This window comes from Cololabis saira, chromosome 21 (assembly GCF_033807715.1).
Source record: "Cololabis saira isolate AMF1-May2022 chromosome 21, fColSai1.1, whole genome shotgun sequence".
Classification (NCBI taxonomy): domain Eukaryota; kingdom Metazoa; phylum Chordata; class Actinopteri; order Beloniformes; family Belonidae; genus Cololabis; species Cololabis saira.
The window spans coordinates 19,062,494-19,081,521 of NC_084607.1; the positions used below are offsets into that span (position 1 = coordinate 19,062,494).

At 39.0% G+C, this 19,028-nt stretch overlaps 1 protein-coding gene across 1 annotated transcript in view; it reads right to left on the reverse strand.

Moving 5' to 3' along the window:
- Nucleotides 1–18,344, reverse strand: part of abca3b (ATP-binding cassette, sub-family A (ABC1), member 3b) — a 28,718-nt gene extending 10,374 nt beyond the window's left edge. The window contains exons 1-17 of the mRNA XM_061712700.1: nucleotides 18,104–18,344; nucleotides 16,382–16,480; nucleotides 14,809–15,055; nucleotides 11,517–11,644; nucleotides 8,295–8,460; nucleotides 7,472–7,731; nucleotides 7,258–7,374; nucleotides 6,045–6,165; nucleotides 3,955–4,128; nucleotides 3,651–3,832; nucleotides 2,528–2,674; nucleotides 2,308–2,437; nucleotides 2,074–2,228; nucleotides 1,151–1,306; nucleotides 857–1,067; nucleotides 601–751; nucleotides 33–131 (exon numbers count right to left, since the gene is read on the reverse strand). Of these exons, the coding sequence (XP_061568684.1) occupies nucleotides 33–131; nucleotides 601–751; nucleotides 857–1,067; nucleotides 1,151–1,306; nucleotides 2,074–2,228; nucleotides 2,308–2,437; nucleotides 2,528–2,674; nucleotides 3,651–3,832; nucleotides 3,955–4,128; nucleotides 6,045–6,165; nucleotides 7,258–7,374; nucleotides 7,472–7,731; nucleotides 8,295–8,460; nucleotides 11,517–11,644; nucleotides 14,809–15,055; nucleotides 16,382–16,435 (2,498 nt within the window). The 5' untranslated portion in view covers nucleotides 16,436–16,480; nucleotides 18,104–18,344. The remainder of the gene's footprint in view (nucleotides 1–32; nucleotides 132–600; nucleotides 752–856; nucleotides 1,068–1,150; nucleotides 1,307–2,073; nucleotides 2,229–2,307; nucleotides 2,438–2,527; nucleotides 2,675–3,650; nucleotides 3,833–3,954; nucleotides 4,129–6,044; nucleotides 6,166–7,257; nucleotides 7,375–7,471; nucleotides 7,732–8,294; nucleotides 8,461–11,516; nucleotides 11,645–14,808; nucleotides 15,056–16,381; nucleotides 16,481–18,103) is intronic.
- Between the last annotated feature and the right edge of the window lie 684 nt (nucleotides 18,345–19,028).

Consider the following 19,028-nt stretch of genomic DNA (forward strand, 5'->3'; position numbering starts at 1 on the left):
GATGACGGACGGACGGCCTTTTGGAATCCTACCTGAGGAAAACCTCCTCCATTGTCGTCACTGAGGCGCCATAGCTGGCAATGCCCAGCTCGTCTCTGTTCATCTCCAACTCAGCAAACAGCAGTTCAAACCTGCAAGAAAACACAAAATACAGAAGGAAATAGGTCACACACCATCTCCTAGACACAGTGCTTTTTGGTTTAAGTGTTCCCCTTCTTGTAGACAGTTTAACTTATTAAATATAACAATCCTGAACAAAGAAATAGCAGTGTGGTTCAAATATTAATAAACTTGAGGAAAAGAGAATTGCAGATAAAGCTCAGTTTCACTGCACAAAGTCAATAGAAAACAATTTCATATAAAGAGCTTCCATTGTCTGCTTTTATAACATTCATCACACCAATATGCAATGTTTAGTTAGTAAGCCTGTTTTCACACATTCAATAATTCAATATGTCCATTTCAACGATTGAGACTTTATCATCAAGTCACTGACTTCTAGATGTGGCTCTAGCTGTATCTTTCTAGGTAGCAGACAGAGCTCATTCTGTGTCGTGGCGAATGTTTCAGTATGAGGGATGTCAGGCCAGACTAACTCACCTGCTGGTGCTTTCTTTGGGCAGAATATAAGAGAGCTCGGCTCCAGCACTGCTCTCCAGTGTAGCGTTAGGAACATACATGTGAACAAGGCGGGTGATCTCAGAGACATTACAGAGAGCATTTTTAACTATCACCATGTGATAACCAGCACCTGGTGAGTAAAGGAGATGGATACGGCGATCATTAGTGTGGACACATTGCAGTGCAATTACTGGATTTTCAGTTCCTCTGATTTCCAAATTTCAAATTCACTTACCATATTTGTTCTTCAAGAAGAGGGAAGACCCGCAGCACTGCAGCTCTCCTCCTGCCATGATGGCGATTCGATCACCAAGCAGGTCAGCCTCGTCCATGAAGTGAGTGGTAAGCAGGATGGTGCGACCCCGTTTCTCCCCCTGCAGAAGGTCCCAGGTGGCACGACGTGCCGACGGATCCATGCCCGACGTGGGCTCATCTAGCATGACGACCTGAAGAGGAGAATACATCAGAGATGGAGAAGAAGGCAAAGAAAGACAATGGAAAGGAAACATGAATACCAAAACCACCAAACCTTTGAGTCTCCAATGAGGGCGATACCAATAGAGAGCTTCCTCCTCATGCCGCCAGAGAGGGTCTTGGAGCGAGCGTTTCGTTTGCCCTCCAGGTTGAGGATGCGAATGATCCGATCCACCTCGTCTGGTATCTTGTCTCTGGAGTAGCCTTTTAGCTGGATATAAAACAGATCAACACTCGGATTACAAAAATAAGAAGTGTCTGCATGGACACTTGACATCCCTTAGAAAAGAGAATATTTTAAGAATTAGCTGGACAAATAAAGAAAACAGGAAAAGTTTATTTATGAAGAAATATCCATTTATATGCAAGTACACAGTGTTCACTGCATAATGTTTTTGTTAAATGAAGCATAACATGTGGTAGTTTAACTGAGCTGTATTTATGATGCATGAAAGAAACTGTTTAGCGGTTACTCCTTATTGTTTTAGCAAATGCATTCATTTTAAATGTGACTGACACTCAAATCTAAATGTTTAACATGAGTAAATGTGAGCGTTGCTTGTTTCTTCTGCAGTTATCATGCAACTAAAATAAAATAAAAAATCCTTTTCTCAATTCACTTGATCAGATTCAAGTTTTCCAATTGAAAACTAATAAGAAAAACAGATAAATATAAATATTAACTTTTTTTTTTTCTCCATAAACTTAAAAAAAAAGATCAGTCTTCAAGCATATTTGCTATTGTGTCTGAGCAACCGACTCCATGGACTTCAGGAGTCTAGTTTTAAGTTAGTGGAGTTTTGATACGTGATGGCACTAGAAGGTCTTATACTTTTTTGCAAATTGATATGGAGTGCTAACAGCTAAATCTAAAAGGCCTTTAAGTTTTTATATTATGGTGTTGTAAAATGTAAAAAAGAAATTATTGTCAGAATACCCATTTGTCTCATAATAGTGAACGTTACATTGTTCAAGTACCTGTGCGTAAAAGAGCAGATGCTCCCTCACTGTAAGGTTATCAAACAGCACGTCATGTTGAGGGCAGAGTCCAAGGCTGCGGCGGATCAGGGCCATGTCCTGACAGATGTCGTATCCGTTAATATAGGCTCTGCCACTGGAGGGGGTAAACAGGCCTGAAACAGGAGCAAGGCTGGGTTAATAATTGCTTGTTTAATACATCCACATGCCAGGCAATGCCTTAACACTGCTAACCTGTTAGCATAGACAGTGTTGTGGTCTTCCCAGCACCGTTGTGTCCCAGCAGCACTGTGATCTGTCCCTCAAACATGTTCAAAGTCAGCTCTCGTACAGCCTTTCGTGTCTTGTTGCCCACTTTGAACTCCTGTTAAAAACAAAAGCATAAGCCATTTGCATTTGATCTTCTAAGATTAAAGGGGAAAGCACATCCCTGGGTCAGCGTTTCACTGCTTACTTTACACAGGTGTTTAATCTTAATCCCGGAGACGAGTCCGACTGGCTCCTCCTCTATAAACTCTCCTTTCAGAGCCTTTTCTGCATCCTCCTCCTCCTCCTTCTCATTCACCAAAGCCATGCGAGGGCTGCTGCACCAGTATGAAGGCTGCAAATTACAGGGATAAAAGAAGCAATGTAAGAAATCCGCTTGTATCATTTACACTTTGAAGGTCAAAGCGATGTCATTTATTGCAAACAAAGTAAATCGTCATTTATCACTGAACCCGGTTAATAAAGGGGTGAAACAAGGAACAGGGACGAGGATGGCAGAACAACGCTTTCATTGTTCACACACACCAGAGGGGATTGTTTCATTACCAAACCAGCTTTTTCCACGCTACCAAAAAGCAAGACTCAAACCTCTCTGTTCTGTTACAGAGACAGCATCCACACACACAGTGGACGCAGAGTGAAGTGCGTCATCACCTAATCCGCACCCATAAATTCCCGACAACTGGGAAATGGTTCAGTTTGAGTTTATTTTTGTGAGAGTACAAGTATGTGCGTGTCTGTGCGTTAAAGGAACGTCATTTCATGATGGTCCATAGCCGTTGTAAAGATAAAACATATTTGTGCTGGCTGGAGAGTCTAAGGCGTTTCCTGTTATTCTAACTAGCTGAACCTGAAGACTTCCTCCAGCTGATATGTTCGGACTTCCACTCCCACTGAAACAAAAGTCTTGTTTACTCAGGGCAGCCATGTCTTGAAGATATTTCAGTCTTTGAGGAGACGTTTGAGTGCTAAACACAATCTATTTAAAGCATTTGAAAAAAATATGCCAGTTTAATTCTGTGCAAAACTGCAAATGACAAAAAGAAAAAAACATCACACCATTTAATAATGGGAAAATGAATTGCATAACCTAGTATGCATTCAAGGATATTTGTTTGCAGGTAACTTCTCCTTTTAGTTTACCTCTTGTAGGTTTGAAATAAAATGACACTAATGCAAAAACTAAAAGCATAAGAAGTGAAACTCATTTGTAACTGTAAGTATCTGCTCTCACACGTGTACCACAAATGCACTTAAGTGTGGTTCGATGCCTATACTCTCAGTACATGGCAGTTAGTTACGCTGCATACCAGTAAAAAGAAGTAAGAAGGCAGTGGCACTCCATACTCCCCAGGAAACACGGCCTCCATGTACCAGGCCACCAGCCCGTAAAGCACAGAGTCGAACAGCAGCAAGCCCAGAACCTGGGCCAGGGAGAAGTCATCGTCCACCGTCACAGAGTCAAACATGTTTGACCACTGGATTCCTGTACCTGAAAAGCAAGAGACGGGTGAAAATGTTTTTTAAAAATAAGAAAGTAATTGTTTTAAAAGATGCAAACAGAAACACCATCACATTTTCGGGCCGTAACTTGACCACAAACTTGAATCTTACCTTTGCCTTCAAACATTCCTATGAGCTGTGATCCCATGGCCATGGCCACGTTAGAGATAAGGCAGGCTGACACCTTCTGGGCATGGCTCAGCAAATCGTAGCGTGGCCACAGGAACAAATAAGGCAGGTAGCTGAGGAAATAGATGAAGCCACCCGCTGCTGCAGCCACGTTGGCTACAATCAGACAGAAAAATGAGTTTTAGACTTAAAGTAAAAAAAACAGACACTTTGTTGTCACATGTACAGTACTGTCACAAGTATTTGCAAGTGCAACCTAAAGGTGATGGGTAAAAAAATGTGGTGAGGTCTACTAAAACCTTTCCACCAAAGGGAAGAGTGAATGTTCTAGTGCTGTTTATATGAGACATTAGGGGTGGACAAAGCGAGTGGGAAGGTGAGTCATGTGAATCTTGAAAGCTGAAAGCTATAAGAAAGACATTCTGGGCTGTTTTTGCTCTGATTTCTAAGAAGCAAGACAAGAGCCCTCCAAAGACCCACTTGGTAAAGACGATGTGACATTTTGAGCCAGCTTGGAACATGCATTGATCAAGAGCAATTATCAGTTCTGAAAAGCACATCAGTGGGTGGCCGGTCCAGACAGCTGCAAACACAAAGGCGAGAAAAATAGTCCATGGTCAAAGAGGGCCAATGAGGTCACAGGAGGAGCCTTTCTGTTGGCTGAGCACTCAATTTCCCCTTCTTTCTTTTTTCTATAAATGGTATAAATTAAGCTTAAAATACAGTTAAATGGCGACAGTGTCAACCATGAAAAGTGTATGTAGTTCTGTGAGGTTTGAAGCAACTTGCACTGTTTAAACAACTCAGGTCATGCTGTCAAATGTCACAACTAGACAACTGTTCATTCAGCAAAGAAAAGCTAATCTGAGCAGCAAGAGGTGGAACCAGGAGAAAGAAATGCAAAGCAGAATTAATATGTGACTCCCCATTAAGGCAAAGAAACAGCAAAAGAAAAGTAACTTTGAATTCATCATGCAGAGCAGAAATATGACACAATGTGAAACATCACAGTGTGAACAAAATCTGAAGCTTTTTCAGTTACACTCTTTCTGTACTGATAAAAGGTTTTTAAGGTGTAATAGGAACATCATATCCTAACTCTGCAAAAAGGCTATTACAAAATTGCCTGACATGAATTTGCAATTCGAGCTGCTTTGCTGGAAGGACATGGATGCGGTTTTGAAAGAGAGGCTTTGAATGAGTGAAAAAGCAAAGACGGAGGGAGAAGAGGGATGTGAGAAAGTAGAGATTTAAATAGTTTTCTTTCTTGCCGAGGTTGTCCGGGCCGGACATTGTGCTCAGATTTCACATTTTTGCATAGGAGCCCTGAGTTACAAGGGATTTGCTCGCCTTTAAAGCTTGTGGTACGTTCCTTGGCACCAGAAAAGGCTTATTGAATGATTTAACATAAGTTTATCATTCACAAGCTCATACTCGGTGTAGCTGAAACAGTTATGTAGCCACTCTGTTTTTATTGTTACTCTTATGCTTTAGACACACAGAGAGAGGCACAGCATGCAGCAGAATTTCACCACCAATTGTACATTTCAGTAAAACAGGGATATGGAAGTGGAACCGCCTACCAGAGAACCAGAGAACAGCGCCGCAGAGACAGGTTCAAGACCCTTGTTTTTAGTTTAGCTAATAGCTGAATTTTATTTTATGTATTTATTTTGTTAGTTTGGTTTTTTTTATTGTTATCTAGTTATTTATTATTATTTTAAATATTTATTTTCAATTATTTAAATATGTACTTATTCATTCATGTTCATTTTTATTTTGTTCTTAGGTTTATTTTAAGGTTGTTATTCATTTATTATTTCCAGTGTTTTTTCTCATGGGGATCTTCGACACCGGGGACTCTGCCTACTTGGTCTGTGGGGTCGTTGCTGTGGGGATGGCCCAGTTCGGGGTCTGGGGAGTCCTGCACCGCAGCCTTGGCTGTGGTGTGGCCCTTATTGGTCATCAATGTGAGGATGTGTGTGATAATGACCTGACGCACTTTGCGCTACTGTGTGTGCTATATAAATACATTTTGATTCAATTTGATTTGAAAAAAAAAAAACACTCACCTCGTGAGAAGAAGGCACTGATCATGAAGCTAAAGTTGATAGTAGATACAGTGAAGACAAGCAGGAAGACGAAGACCAGCGTGGGGTCACTGTAGGTCAGGACTGCACCATTAGGACTCACCTGCAATGACACATTCAGTTTAAGTGAACCGTCACTGAAGTAAATATATCAATACAAAAATGTGTATGAACAGGGAAAAAAAGGTCAATAATGAGTAAAATCCTCAGCAACAAAGAGTAGCTTGAGATTTAAAAACCTGTTTTGTCTGACTGATCTAAAATACAGTATAACAGATCACTGCTACTGATGCATCGTAATGGAAACTAGGAAATGCGGAGGAAATTTCACCAGGAAAAGAATTTAAAAAAAATCTTATTTTGTGGAGCTGTTAACATCTCTGACATAAGGCTCAAATGTGAATCTGCTGTTGTGTTTACAAGTAATCCTTCCACTAACAATCCATCTCATCCCAATCAGGCCGTGTTCATCATCTGGATGTTGTTGTCACAGTTACGCAGCCTGGAGGAAGAAAAGGCCAACAGGAACCATAGAACCATAAGATTTTGTATAACAAAGAAACCGACAAAACTAGTCACCTTCTTAGTACACTCGTCCAACACAACTATATACTTTGTTAATAAGAACTACCATCCACCCCTTACACATACTACACAGCATCAGTAGATACACTACAGTAGATGGCACCTTCTTTTGTAAACAAATTAGCCTACTATGAGTGGAAAATACATTGCTTGAGGGCTCAAAAGGCTTCATTTAGGTTTAATCAAACGACACCATGGGAGGCATGACCTGTGATGTTCATCTATGGTTCAATTTTCACACAATTTATGCACTAATTTACACGCAGCAGTGAACAGAGAAGAAGTTTTAATGTGTTGTATCTTTTCCGGGACAGGACACTTCTCATCTTTGCTCTCTTCCTTTGATTATTTTAGTTGTTCTTATAGAGTTGAAAGCACTGCCTCAAGGAGTTTGTACCTTAAATCGGGCATGACATATCTACTTAGTTTCACATTTGGACACTCGATATGAATACATGTAGCAAGTAAAGAGTAGCTTCACACCTAACTGTGTTGGAGGTAATGGCAGTCGCGTTATTTGTTGGTCTAGAAAAAAACTTTGGGGAATAAATGTACTTCAAATGAATTACAAGCTGGAATGTGATGTACAAACAAACCGCACATAACTCACATGGATACAGAGGAGAAGAGTAACAAGAAGAACTGAGATGGAGAGGAACAGGAAGAACATCAGGAACCAGGCACTCCAGTGGAGCCAGTTGCTGAGACCCATCATCCTCATGTATTCCTGAGGATGCAGATGCAGAGCCAAAGAAAGAAAGCATGAGTCAGACAGTTGTATTTTCTCGTATCAACGCTGCTCGCACAAACGCTCACAAACACACCTTGAGCTTTCTTTCTTTTTCCTGCACCACAGCCCGCACTATGTTGAAGGCGGTGTAGGTGAAGCTGAGCACCAGAAGAAGGGGGAGTTGGTTCTGAATGGCCAGGATGAAGACATCATATATGAAGGGGGGGTAAGGAAACCGGGACAGGATCACTCTGATCTGTCGCAGCAGAGGCGCAGCAGAAGATCTGTCGTGGGAGCGTATGATGGCTCGGTCCACTGCGTGCTGCACTGCCAGAAAGCCCTCTCGGAAATAGCCTGGAAAAAGAAAAGAACATGTTATCAAATCCCCTTAAAACATAAATTCAACAAGACTTTTGTGAGTCCCTGTAGAAGTAAATATGAAAATGAAAAATAAATAAATAAAAAATGACTTCCATATTAAAACTGGAGCCAAAATGGTGTATTTTTCTGCGTGTGGTGGATACAAATCCATATTCATGTGGCTCTAAAACCCAGATGGGTCCATTATGCTGTCAGGGTGACCTCACCCTTTTGAGTTTGTCCCTTCCTCTTTCTGTTCCATACAAATACATGCAAACATCATTGTTATTATCAAAAATTAAGTCAACAACAGCTGATGTCTCATAAACAGTTTTAGACAGCTAACATGTTTGTCACAAATAACGTCATAACACACTGCATCCTGCCAAAGTCTACAAAACACTAATCATGCCAAAGATGTGCAGAGATGTGATTGCCATGGTAACACGACCCGAAGAGAAGCCTGTTGCTTGAGAAGTTTTCATCAATTTGAAAATGTTTTTGAGGCATTAAGCATATTCTTTATTTTGGATCAAATAAAGAGATAAAGATGTCACCTGGTGTGCCACCCTCCAGGTAAGCTTGCTCCCGTGGGCCTGGCAGCTGAAACAGGGGAAAGAGGCTCAGCGTGTGCCAGTCGAGGTCGCTGTTTGGGTTCAGCTCCGACTTCTCCTTGGATGGGGCATTGCGTGGTGTGAAGGTGAAGCGCAGGTGGTAGCCTACCTGTACATTAAACCAAAATAAAGCACAGAACGAGAAGTTCAGAGGAGCGGCGGCCATTTCAACTACACCTTCTCTGAATCACTTCTGCCACAGTTAATTGGAGTATTTGAAAAAGTACTTTTTATCACTTTCAAGTGTTCTTGAGTATCTTTTTTCAGTATTCCTATCAAATTTTACAAAATACTCAAACTTTTTAACAGTTAAGTGAATGAAAAGTGTAAGATGAAAACCTTGTAAAGTGATGTTTTAAAGTTTGTTCAAAGGATTCCTGCAAAAACTAACACATCAGATTTGACTTACTTTGCTTTACAGAGACATTACAACATCATCATCACATCATCACTGAGGAACATGATCCCATATAATATACTAGCAATATCTCAAGAGTGCCTTTCTCGTTTGCAGGGAGCAATTTGGTGTACAACCAGAGGAAACATACACATCACAGTCATTTAAAAAGCCAGTGGCAGCATGAACACACACTATTTAAGTCTGTTTCTTCTGCATTTTGGCAGTCAGTATCTGTGGCCAGATGACAAAGTGCATCCTGTGCACATGCTGCTGCTGCGTGACACCGTGATCAGCATCATTGTGGAACTGCAACTAAATGTTTCCAGTAACAGCTGATCAGTTCTGCATATCAGACTGGAGGAATTTTAACATATTTCTTAATACAAAAAAACAAAACAATATTGTTTCGTTTTCTGAACCGAGCTTCTTTCTTCAGATGTGCGCACTATGAAGCAAGATTTATGGCTTGGCCAGGTACAATGTCTGGGAAGTATAGCTTCTGCTGTCACGAAGGTGGCTCTCTTTTAGTGTCTTTGGATGATTATGATAACATGCCGAACTTTTAACCTGTTCTGGAGTGGTTTTCCCTCCAAATGTCAGATTAATCATTTATTGAGGGAAAAAAAAGCTTTACTTATTTCCTTGATTCTTTTTTCTAATAATATCCCAGAAATCAGAAACACCATTTCAAGGTTTATGTTACAGTTTCCAAAGTGTGTTGACAATAGTGTCTGACATGATGGTCATATCACTATATCACTAACAGAGAAACATTAGTATTAAAGCCAGTCTGTGTGCTATATTTTAGATGTAGCCACATAAAGATTTTGACTAGAAATCAATGCTGAACCACTTGCATGATTCTCAGCTGTACGAAACCCATTGAGCTATGCCTGTAGGTTGAGTGTGGTGTTGCCATGGGAACCTTGCACTGTAAATCCTCAATAAACATGACATGCATGATTTTGGATACCATGCAGAATCCAAAGTACTGGGAAATAATTAACTCAGGCACGGAGAAAACAAGCAAACTCAAGAAACCTGGGACGTCTTAGAAGAAAATACAGCTGCACAATATGTAAAAACTGTCATTATCACAGAATCAACATTGCAACAACGAAATAATATTTCAATACATGGTACTGATTATACTGAAAAGTACTCTGTATCTTAAAAAAATATTTTGCAAATCAGATGGACACTCTGCCCTACTTTTAGTTTACATTTTATTACAAATTTATTACAAATTTCTCACATTTTGGTGATCTTGACTTAAATCTCCACTCCAATACAGCAGAAAACTTAAGGGAGGATGAAGATGTCCCACTAAAATTATTAAGAGTGTGTATGCCCTTTCAAGTAAAGTGGTTCATTGTGAATATAACAGTAATTGATAACTGCTTTAATTTTTTTTTTAAATAAAACCATGTTTCTGCTTTTAAAAATAAACAGGTTATTCACTGTCTAGGGCCTGTTAACCTCGAAGAAGAAAGATATTAACCATAAACCTAAGTGTTTGTTCATATTAGCCAAAAGTCATATCATCATTGCAATGGAACAATATTGCATTTTTTTCCAATATCTTATGTCCCTATTAGAAAAGATTCAATTAATACATTAAATTCAACCGGATTTGGTAAAACAATCTATGTGATTTCTAGATTATTAATGGATCATATCAGAACTAAAGGCCCTTAATGACTATCAAGTTAAAAGTTTAAGTGTTTTATGTAGCCATAACATAAACACCAGGGACACAAATACTGGTATACTCATTGTGCAGCATGATTTTACGTCTTAAGTATACACGCAGCAGTTTAATGGAGTTCATATTCTTCACATTTTGTATATTCTGCTGCTTAGAAAAAGACTGTGGTGTTCATTATATTTTATGTGAAAGAAGCAAAATAAAGAATGTTTTAATCTGTTATACAGAAAGGGAAAAATATTTAACATCTGAATACACCACAAAGACAATATCAAACTGTCAACTCAGAAGTTCAATATGCGCCTACACAAAATAGTCCTACGTTTACAGGGGAGAAAGGAACTGCAGTCGATACATAATTCATCAAATTTAAAAGAAATGGAGACAAAGTAATATTTGCCTAAATGTGCCAAAAACCTGCATGTCAATCTTAACAAGACATCATATGAATTGTTTCGTACATTATTACTTCTATTAAGCAGTTAAGATTCATCCATCAAAAATAACACAGTTAACATTAATGTACAATTCTCATTTGATAAGCTGAACACCCTATCGGTTTAGTTTCTCTCAGTAACTGAATTAGGATGGATCTTTAAAAGAAACTTCAGCTGGTTAGATATCAACATTAGCAATGTCGGTTTGGTGAATAAGAGTCCAAAGAAACAAAGTAAGATAGATAAAACTGCAATATGACCATAAAGACAGTTGTTTATGAATATGATTCACTTTGAAATACAAGTTCATATCGTTTGCTGCTGTGAGCATTAGGAGATCCAGACTTTTACATCACAGCCATGCTGCACAAACCTGGGATTACACTTCTGTCTGGTTTTTCCTGCTGTGCAGGATGTTATTCTCTTCAAAGTCCAGTGCACTGGTTAGATTGTGACTTACAACCATACAAACAAGTAGAACAACTGAGTTTGAGACCACATACAAAAGTCCCAAAACCAGTACTACAGGTTTATATCTCCACAGAGAGATCAGTAAAATGACTCTTGTCCTGCTTCTTGCCGCAGCGTGTGACGGTGTGTGCGAATTCTGTTTTTCTCACCTTCAGGGGCAGGGGTTCGTCATCATGAGAGAAAGGGTGCTCAAACACCACAGCAGCCAGCAGATTTCCTGACGTGGGGTCGGTTCTCACGTGGTTCTCAAACTGCTCCTCTGTCTCAAAGCCACGCACTGGAACAGAAACAGACACACACACATACACAATGAGTGTTACATTTGTTTTGCTGTGGTTTTCAGCTCATGCACAGCCATGTCTGTTTCATGGCCTGACCTTGCTCTTCACTATTCCTGCTGACAGCCAGGAAATTGGTCATGACCCTGTCAGCATACTGAAATATGTGACCAATTTTAGCAATAAGGTGTCAAAACCCAAGATCACTACATGATTTAGAAAAGGCTAGATATCCCTGTGAGGCTGAAACACAAAAAAGAATAAAAAAAAAAAATTCTGTGGCACTATGAGACAGTTTGAAAACCCCTGAAACCTCAAAAAGAGACCAGACCAATAGTAGATAAACTTGTTTTTCTCTCTGATTATATAATACAATTCTGCCATGGTTTGCTCAAAGGCAAAGATTTATCCCTCTATCAAGCACACATGGAGGTATTCTGAGTCTGGCATTAAGTGTCACTCTTTTACAGTCGAGCCAGGGTTAAATCTAGGTCAGACTCATAAAATAAACACTTGTGCAATTGAGGGAACGAAGGCAAACAGCTGCCAAAGTTGCAGGCTCAAACGTTAACTTGATTCACTGCTGAAATGGTTACAGGCAGATAAATTTAGTAATTCCCAGTTTCTTGTACTCAACGGGATACTTCTGAATTCCCAGCGGACAAAATAGGCTCTGTTATAGCTCCAGCACTTTAGACACTCAAAAAGTAATCCCATTAATATGAATGAGAAGCTTTGTGTAGGTAGTTGGGTAAAAGTTTTGGCTGGTTAATCATATAAAAGTAATGGTTAGACATGGTAATAACAAGCTAAGTAGGAAGTATTTATGGATAAATTGTTCATTTCCTCAGCTAAAAACTTAAACCTGAACCAAAATGAGCAGAAAGTGTTGCATATAGTAAAGTCCAATGTACAACTTGTACCTAAATTACAGCCAAGCTGGCAACAGATGAATCAGATGTTGGGGGGGGCATGGTCCATGGTCCTTCTGCCTTTACTACATTGTTCTCTTTCTCATTGTTTGTTGATCTGTCGTTCCTGTTATCTCTCACCCCCAACCGGTTGAGGCAGATGGCTGCCCTCCCCGAGTCTGGTCCTGCTGGACGTCTTTCTCCTCTCATTAATGACTTTTTTTGATTCTCCACTGTCTTGTTGTGCTTGTTCAAGATGGGGGATTCAACAGAGGTCAAGATTGAATGCAATCTATTGGGCTCCTCAACTAGGCTGTTTTGTTTTTGTTTTGTTTTATTTTATGAACTGGCATTACATGAACTTTGAATTTGGGACGTATGTGGACTAAATTTGATTATAAACAAACTACAATAGTTTGGACTGTATTGGAGTATAAGTGAACTAAACTGGATTTACTTTATCAACTCTGTGTGCCTTCTGTGTGTTTGACTTCCTGGAGATGAACTTGTTAAACTGAACTGAATAGAAATGTATTTGAAAATGTACCTATATGGTTTTGAAAAATAAACACACTTGCCCTGATGCGGGTGTTGGTTAAAGAGCTCATCTGATAACAAAACCCTGCAAACTGTGACATTGAACCTCTGGTTACAGCAATAAACCACAAACAAACATTACAATGTTCCTGACTTCACATCTTTGGAGAGTGACTGTCAGTATATGACTAAATGTTTCAAATGATCAAAAGGTTATTGATCTTTTGGTTTGACTTGTTCATGACTGATGATTTCTTAGCTACATAGTTGATTAGTTTAAATGCAATTAATAATGTTTTTTAAATTCAGTAATTTTCACATCATTTCTTTGGGACTTTGGGATATTTGCCATCACTTAATCAAAATGCTGATTAAAAACACAAATTTCAAGATCACACGGTAAAAAGAACATGTAGTATGCTATTGTGATTTTTTTAACAAGAAACCCTACAAGAATACAGCTTGGTCATTTTTTGCTTGCACAAACCTGATGAAGGTGGTGATTCTGATTCTTTCCACTTTCAGCATTACAATTACATGCAATAATCCCTGCGTTGCAGTCTATCAACTGGATTATACAAAGCCAAACAATGACTGCTTTTCTTGGTGGAGAAGTGAAGCATGGATAAAAGAACAGCTCGATAAATGCTGTTGTGGCTCTAACTTGTTTCAACATCATATACAGATGTTTATAATGGATTTGGTTGCAGGCTTGATCCTCATGGAAGATGAGACGAGTGGTTTTGATCGAGGTCTGTGCTCTGTGAGACCTTTAACAGATATGAATGAGTGAAACTATGCACCTCAGCACCCCTCTATTCAGGCATAACATCAAGGTTTTGTAACGTTAAAGACAGATTTCTGTGACCTTGTGTATACATGAAATTATTAGAATGAATCCCTAATAACGCCTCTACACCTTTCACCCTGAACACGAAGACTGATTAAATTATTCATTAATGGCTGAACAGAGATCTCAGATGGCAGTACACACGGCAACCTGCAGTAACAGAAATCTCCCTATCTGTGCCCTCATTCTCAGACTGCAGGTACAACATGTGTCTATTTTGCTATTTGTGAGCCAACAGAAAACCAAATATGTAAACAGCCTGTTTGCATTCTTATCAGTCCGACTGTGTGCATGTTTTTTCAAGGTAGGAAGTCATGCAGAGAAAGGTATACGTGAGTGGGGGACGCCAAAGAGACGGCATCCTGGTATCCTGAGGGAGCAGGTAAAATACTAGTGTCCATCCTTCGTTTCCCTGTCTTAAGCTGATAGAGGATAGGGTGTGGCCTTCTTGTTCTCCTGATGACTGTTTTTTGAGGAACCAGTAAACCCAGATCCATCCTGAACTACAGATTTTGAGAAGTCTAAACATTTTTTTTCATTCGTCACAATGGGAGCACTACAACTTAAGATGGGGATGTGGTTATCAGATGACCATTTCCCTTAAGACTATCAAATTCAATTCAAAAATACTTTATTAATCCCTGGAGGGGAATTCATTTTTGCAGTATTGTTCATGACTTAAGTCTCTTCAAAGAGTTATAGTAGAAGATTACAGCTATGAGCAGGAAGGATTTCCTATAGCGGTCCGTGTTGCAGCGGGTCTAAAGAAGCCTCCGACTGAAGACACTCTGTTGCTGAATCACTGTGTTGTGAGGAGGGCTATCGATGATCGTCTTCAGCTTATGAAGTAAACCATTTCACTCACCTGAGAAGAGTGACAGACTATCACGCACGTCCTCTGCCACCTGACGCACCACACTGGAGTTACTGGGCACATAGGCCAGCTGTAAGGACTGCAGGAATGGTTTTGGCATGGAGTCGACAGCGAAGCTTTCATAGTTTGTGGCGTTTGGATAGGCTTTGAAAGGAACTTTCTGACGCAGCACGATAAGGATGCCGGAGAAAAGCAGGGGCAGGAGTATCTCCACCAGGGTGACCAGGATCTGACGTTTCTACAGGGTAGAAAATAAAACATTTGCTCAACATAGAATAAGTTAAGAGACATCTAAAAAGAAGTGTATTATCCAAAATAAGAAACGAAAAATATCCACTAAAATTAAATACAATGAATGACAGGGTATTCAAATACCACAAAACCACCCATAAAAGTGAACTGAATTGTTTTAGGTACATCAAAATATAAAATGAATTATTTCAGTATGTTGTGTTCTAGTTAAAATGTGGTTTGGATATCACTTTATGCAAGATAAGTAAAAAAAAAAAAAAAAAAAAAGTATTTAATGCCCAGAAGATTTCCGTGTGATGCTGGTCAGATACGTGTTTAGAGGTGACTTGGCTAGCATTTTGACGTTATATAGATTATTTTACTCCCGCATTATTATTTGTTTTTTGTTTTGTTTTTATGTCTTTTTTTATAATATAGTACAGTATGCATAAGCCTATGTTGTGGATATTATTTGCGTATTTTTGTGTCACCATCTGCCATGGTAGAAAAATGTAAAAGGAATTACATTTATTTTCAAAATAAGTCAGTAAATAAATTGACCAAATTAAAAATGGTTATTTGATCATAAATAGAACCGGATTATGAACTGTAATCAGATGAAAATTTAAAGAACTCAAAATGTGATGCAGCTTAGCTTAGGGAATATGTCACCCTGTCCTCAGTGACAAACTAAGTAAATATAGCATTTGCTGATAATGTTTGAATATGAACTTCTGCAGACCTAAATGACAATGCACAAAATGTTGAAATAGTCCCTACCTCACGATATGCATGCTACATCAGCCCTTTCTGTTACTCAATAGCCGAGGCGTTGTGAAATCATGGACTTATATTAATGTTCAGTTTTAAACAAAAAGCTGCTCTGAGCAATAGACAAACAGAAATGTACCAAGTACAAGGTATTGTGAAGCTGAAAAATGATCGTTTATCTTCCATAAACTGGCAGACCTTAAAGGTGATGATAAAGAGACAAATCTGACAGCAATAGTCCTTGTCTTGTAATTTGGATTCATGAATTAGGGGACAAATATTTTGAAAAACTCTAATGAAACAAGAATAAAGACACAAGTAGTGGCTTCCTGCAATGACAGCAATATAAAGCTGAAGAAAGTAAGTGAACAACAGACTCCTTTGACACCCTGTAAGTAAAATGTTAGTCATTTACTGTATTTACGGTTTCTTGTAAGCAAATTACTTAAGTAATGTTATACAGAGATGTGTAAACATTACCTACTGACAATAAACAGCCGCAAACCAGAAAAGTACCTAATATGGACACATAAAGGTGTGGAGGCATCTTCTCCCAACTCACCTGCTGAAGATAATTTTTCCACACCAGCAGTCCAAACTGTCTTACGATAGCCATTTTTAGCAGCAGACAAGACAACGTTCAGGCAGCTTTCTTCAGCACCTGGAGACACACACACACAGGGGGACTTTATTTTTGTATACCAGTTTACACTTACATGTTAGCAGAGGTGGACAGAGTACTCGACCCCAGTACTTGAGTAAGAGTACAAATACTACTGGTCAAAATTTACTCCGTTACAAGTAAAAGTAGCTCAGTCAAAATATTACTCCAGTAAGAGTAGAAAAGTACTTGCTTTTACAGGTACTTAAGTATCCAAAAGTAAATGCTTTTAAATTTACTTTAAGTAAAAGTAAGAGTAAGAGTAAGAGTAAATTTCTTATTTTCCACAGAAGAAAAAAGAGCAGACCTGAAAGTAACGAGTACTTTTCAGCCTTCCTAGAAATTTACTCGAGTAAAAGTAAAAATATTTTTCTTGGAAATGTATTCAAGTAAGAGTAATAAGTACCAAAGAAATCTAATACTCAAGTAAAGTACAAATCCTCTGGATATGTACTTAAGTTCAGTACTCAAGTAAATTTACTCCGTTACTGTCCACCACTGGATACTGTTTATTTTAAATGGCTGCGAGGGGACTTTGTTCTCTCACTTTCCATTTAACAATAACCGAAAAACAAAAAAAGAGAAGTGAAATTGAGCAGTCATCAGTATTATCATAAGACAATAAGTTTTTCAGTTGTGTGCATGAAGAGTTCACGACTGAAAAGGTGAAAATGTAAGGCAAAAAAACACAAGCTGTGTTAGAAAGATGTCATAACATTTCAAAATGATTTTGACCAGTATAAAAAGGGATCCAAAGCAGGGAAGGAACAAAAGAAGAAGAAAAAGGGCCACACACTGGGCAATTGACTGGGCAACTGGAATAAGAAGTGATCACAGACAGAGAGGTCTTTGTAACATATGCCAAGAAAATGTGGACGTTTTACACAGGTACAGATACACAAATAGACACAGACCACGCAGGAGGCCCAGCAAATATGGACTGGTAAAGCCACGTGAACTCATTTAGCCTCATGAAAGAAAGCCTCATGACACACTTAATAGTTAATTCAAAACCTATTCTGCGACATTACACGACCTGTAAATGTAATAACACTAACAGAGCCGGGGCTGTCTGACCTTTACAATGGCTTCATTTAAAAGCATAAATAAGCAGTCATTTGGGGTACTGGTCGTGTAATTGAGTTCAGAAGACCATGTGTAACACGTTAAAAGCACTGTTTCTCCATCAGTGTGCTTGTAGGGAGCAAGAAACGTATTCAAGGTAATAGACTTTCCATTAAAAATGAAAGAAAAAGACCGCCTCTCTCTTTTGTAATTGGTCTAAAATCAGTCTTTTGGCTCACCTGATTGGACAAGCAACCTGCTCGTAACTCCCTGAAGGATGATTTATGGTTCCGCGTTAACACCAACGCACCGTACGGTGCGCGTCGCCGCGTAATTACGCCGTACCCTACGCCGTATGCTCTGCGTCGATTCAACGCGGAACCATAATTCAGGTTTAACGCGTCTCGCGAATGCAAACGATGGAGCTAAGATAAAAAACTAGGAATATACGAAATATTATAAAAATATCATCTTTTCAACATTTTATCAACATTACACCATCCTTCGTATCTCCTTACAGAACTGATTCGTAAATGGTGTATTCCATGGTTTAGTTACCTCAACCCTGTCCAAGCCGTGGTCCCTCTCCTCCAGTCGGGCTGAAAACAGTTCTTCCTTGTTGTCTTAAGTCGGCATCAAAAGCATCCCTGTGAAGGCCCTTCTTCCTTCACCGACACAGTCGGTGCTGCTTTGCATAAGGCGAAGCTGAGGGTGTCGGCAGCCCGCTCCAGCTCCAGCCCTGCCAGTGTGCTGCCTGCTAGCGAGGTGATGACATTGCACCAGCGGCTGAAGCCTGAAAATTCACAGCGACAAACGTCAACAAAGCAGAACACGTGACCTCGCCGGAGCAAAGTGTCACGTGATCCCATTTGGGATTTGTAAATAAATGCAGCTGTGCCTACAACAAATTGTTCCTTCTGTAATTTACATCCAGAAACAGTTGTTCATTTATTCTGGCTTTGCTCTCATTCGAAAAAACTATGGGCAGATATTAGCAAATTTATTATTGACTCTTTTGGTATAGATTTTAATTTATATTGGGAAAATGTTGTTTTTGGTTTCCATTGTTTCCCTAAGAAAGAAGGAAAATGTTACTTTTTGATGAATCTGTTTTTATTTCTTGCCAAATTTCATATTCATAAGAGTAAATTTTCAAAGAAAACCCCTTGTTTTTTTGTTTTCCAGAAAGAAATGGAACTTTACTTGAAATTAATCCTAAAATCAACAAATGAAAAGGCTATTAAAACCGTAGACTTGTATTATATGTTTAATCTTCTTGAATAACAAACATCACCCCTGGCACATGTTCTGTTTTTTTATTTGTATACTGTTCTTGTATACTGTTTTGTGATAATTCTTTTAAATAAAGTTAAAAAAAAAAAAAAAAAGAAGCTGTGCCTACAACCTCCAGTGTAGGCTATTTATTATTTATTCTTTCACGTATTAATTCATTCCACATATAAAATTACACTATATTTTTTGT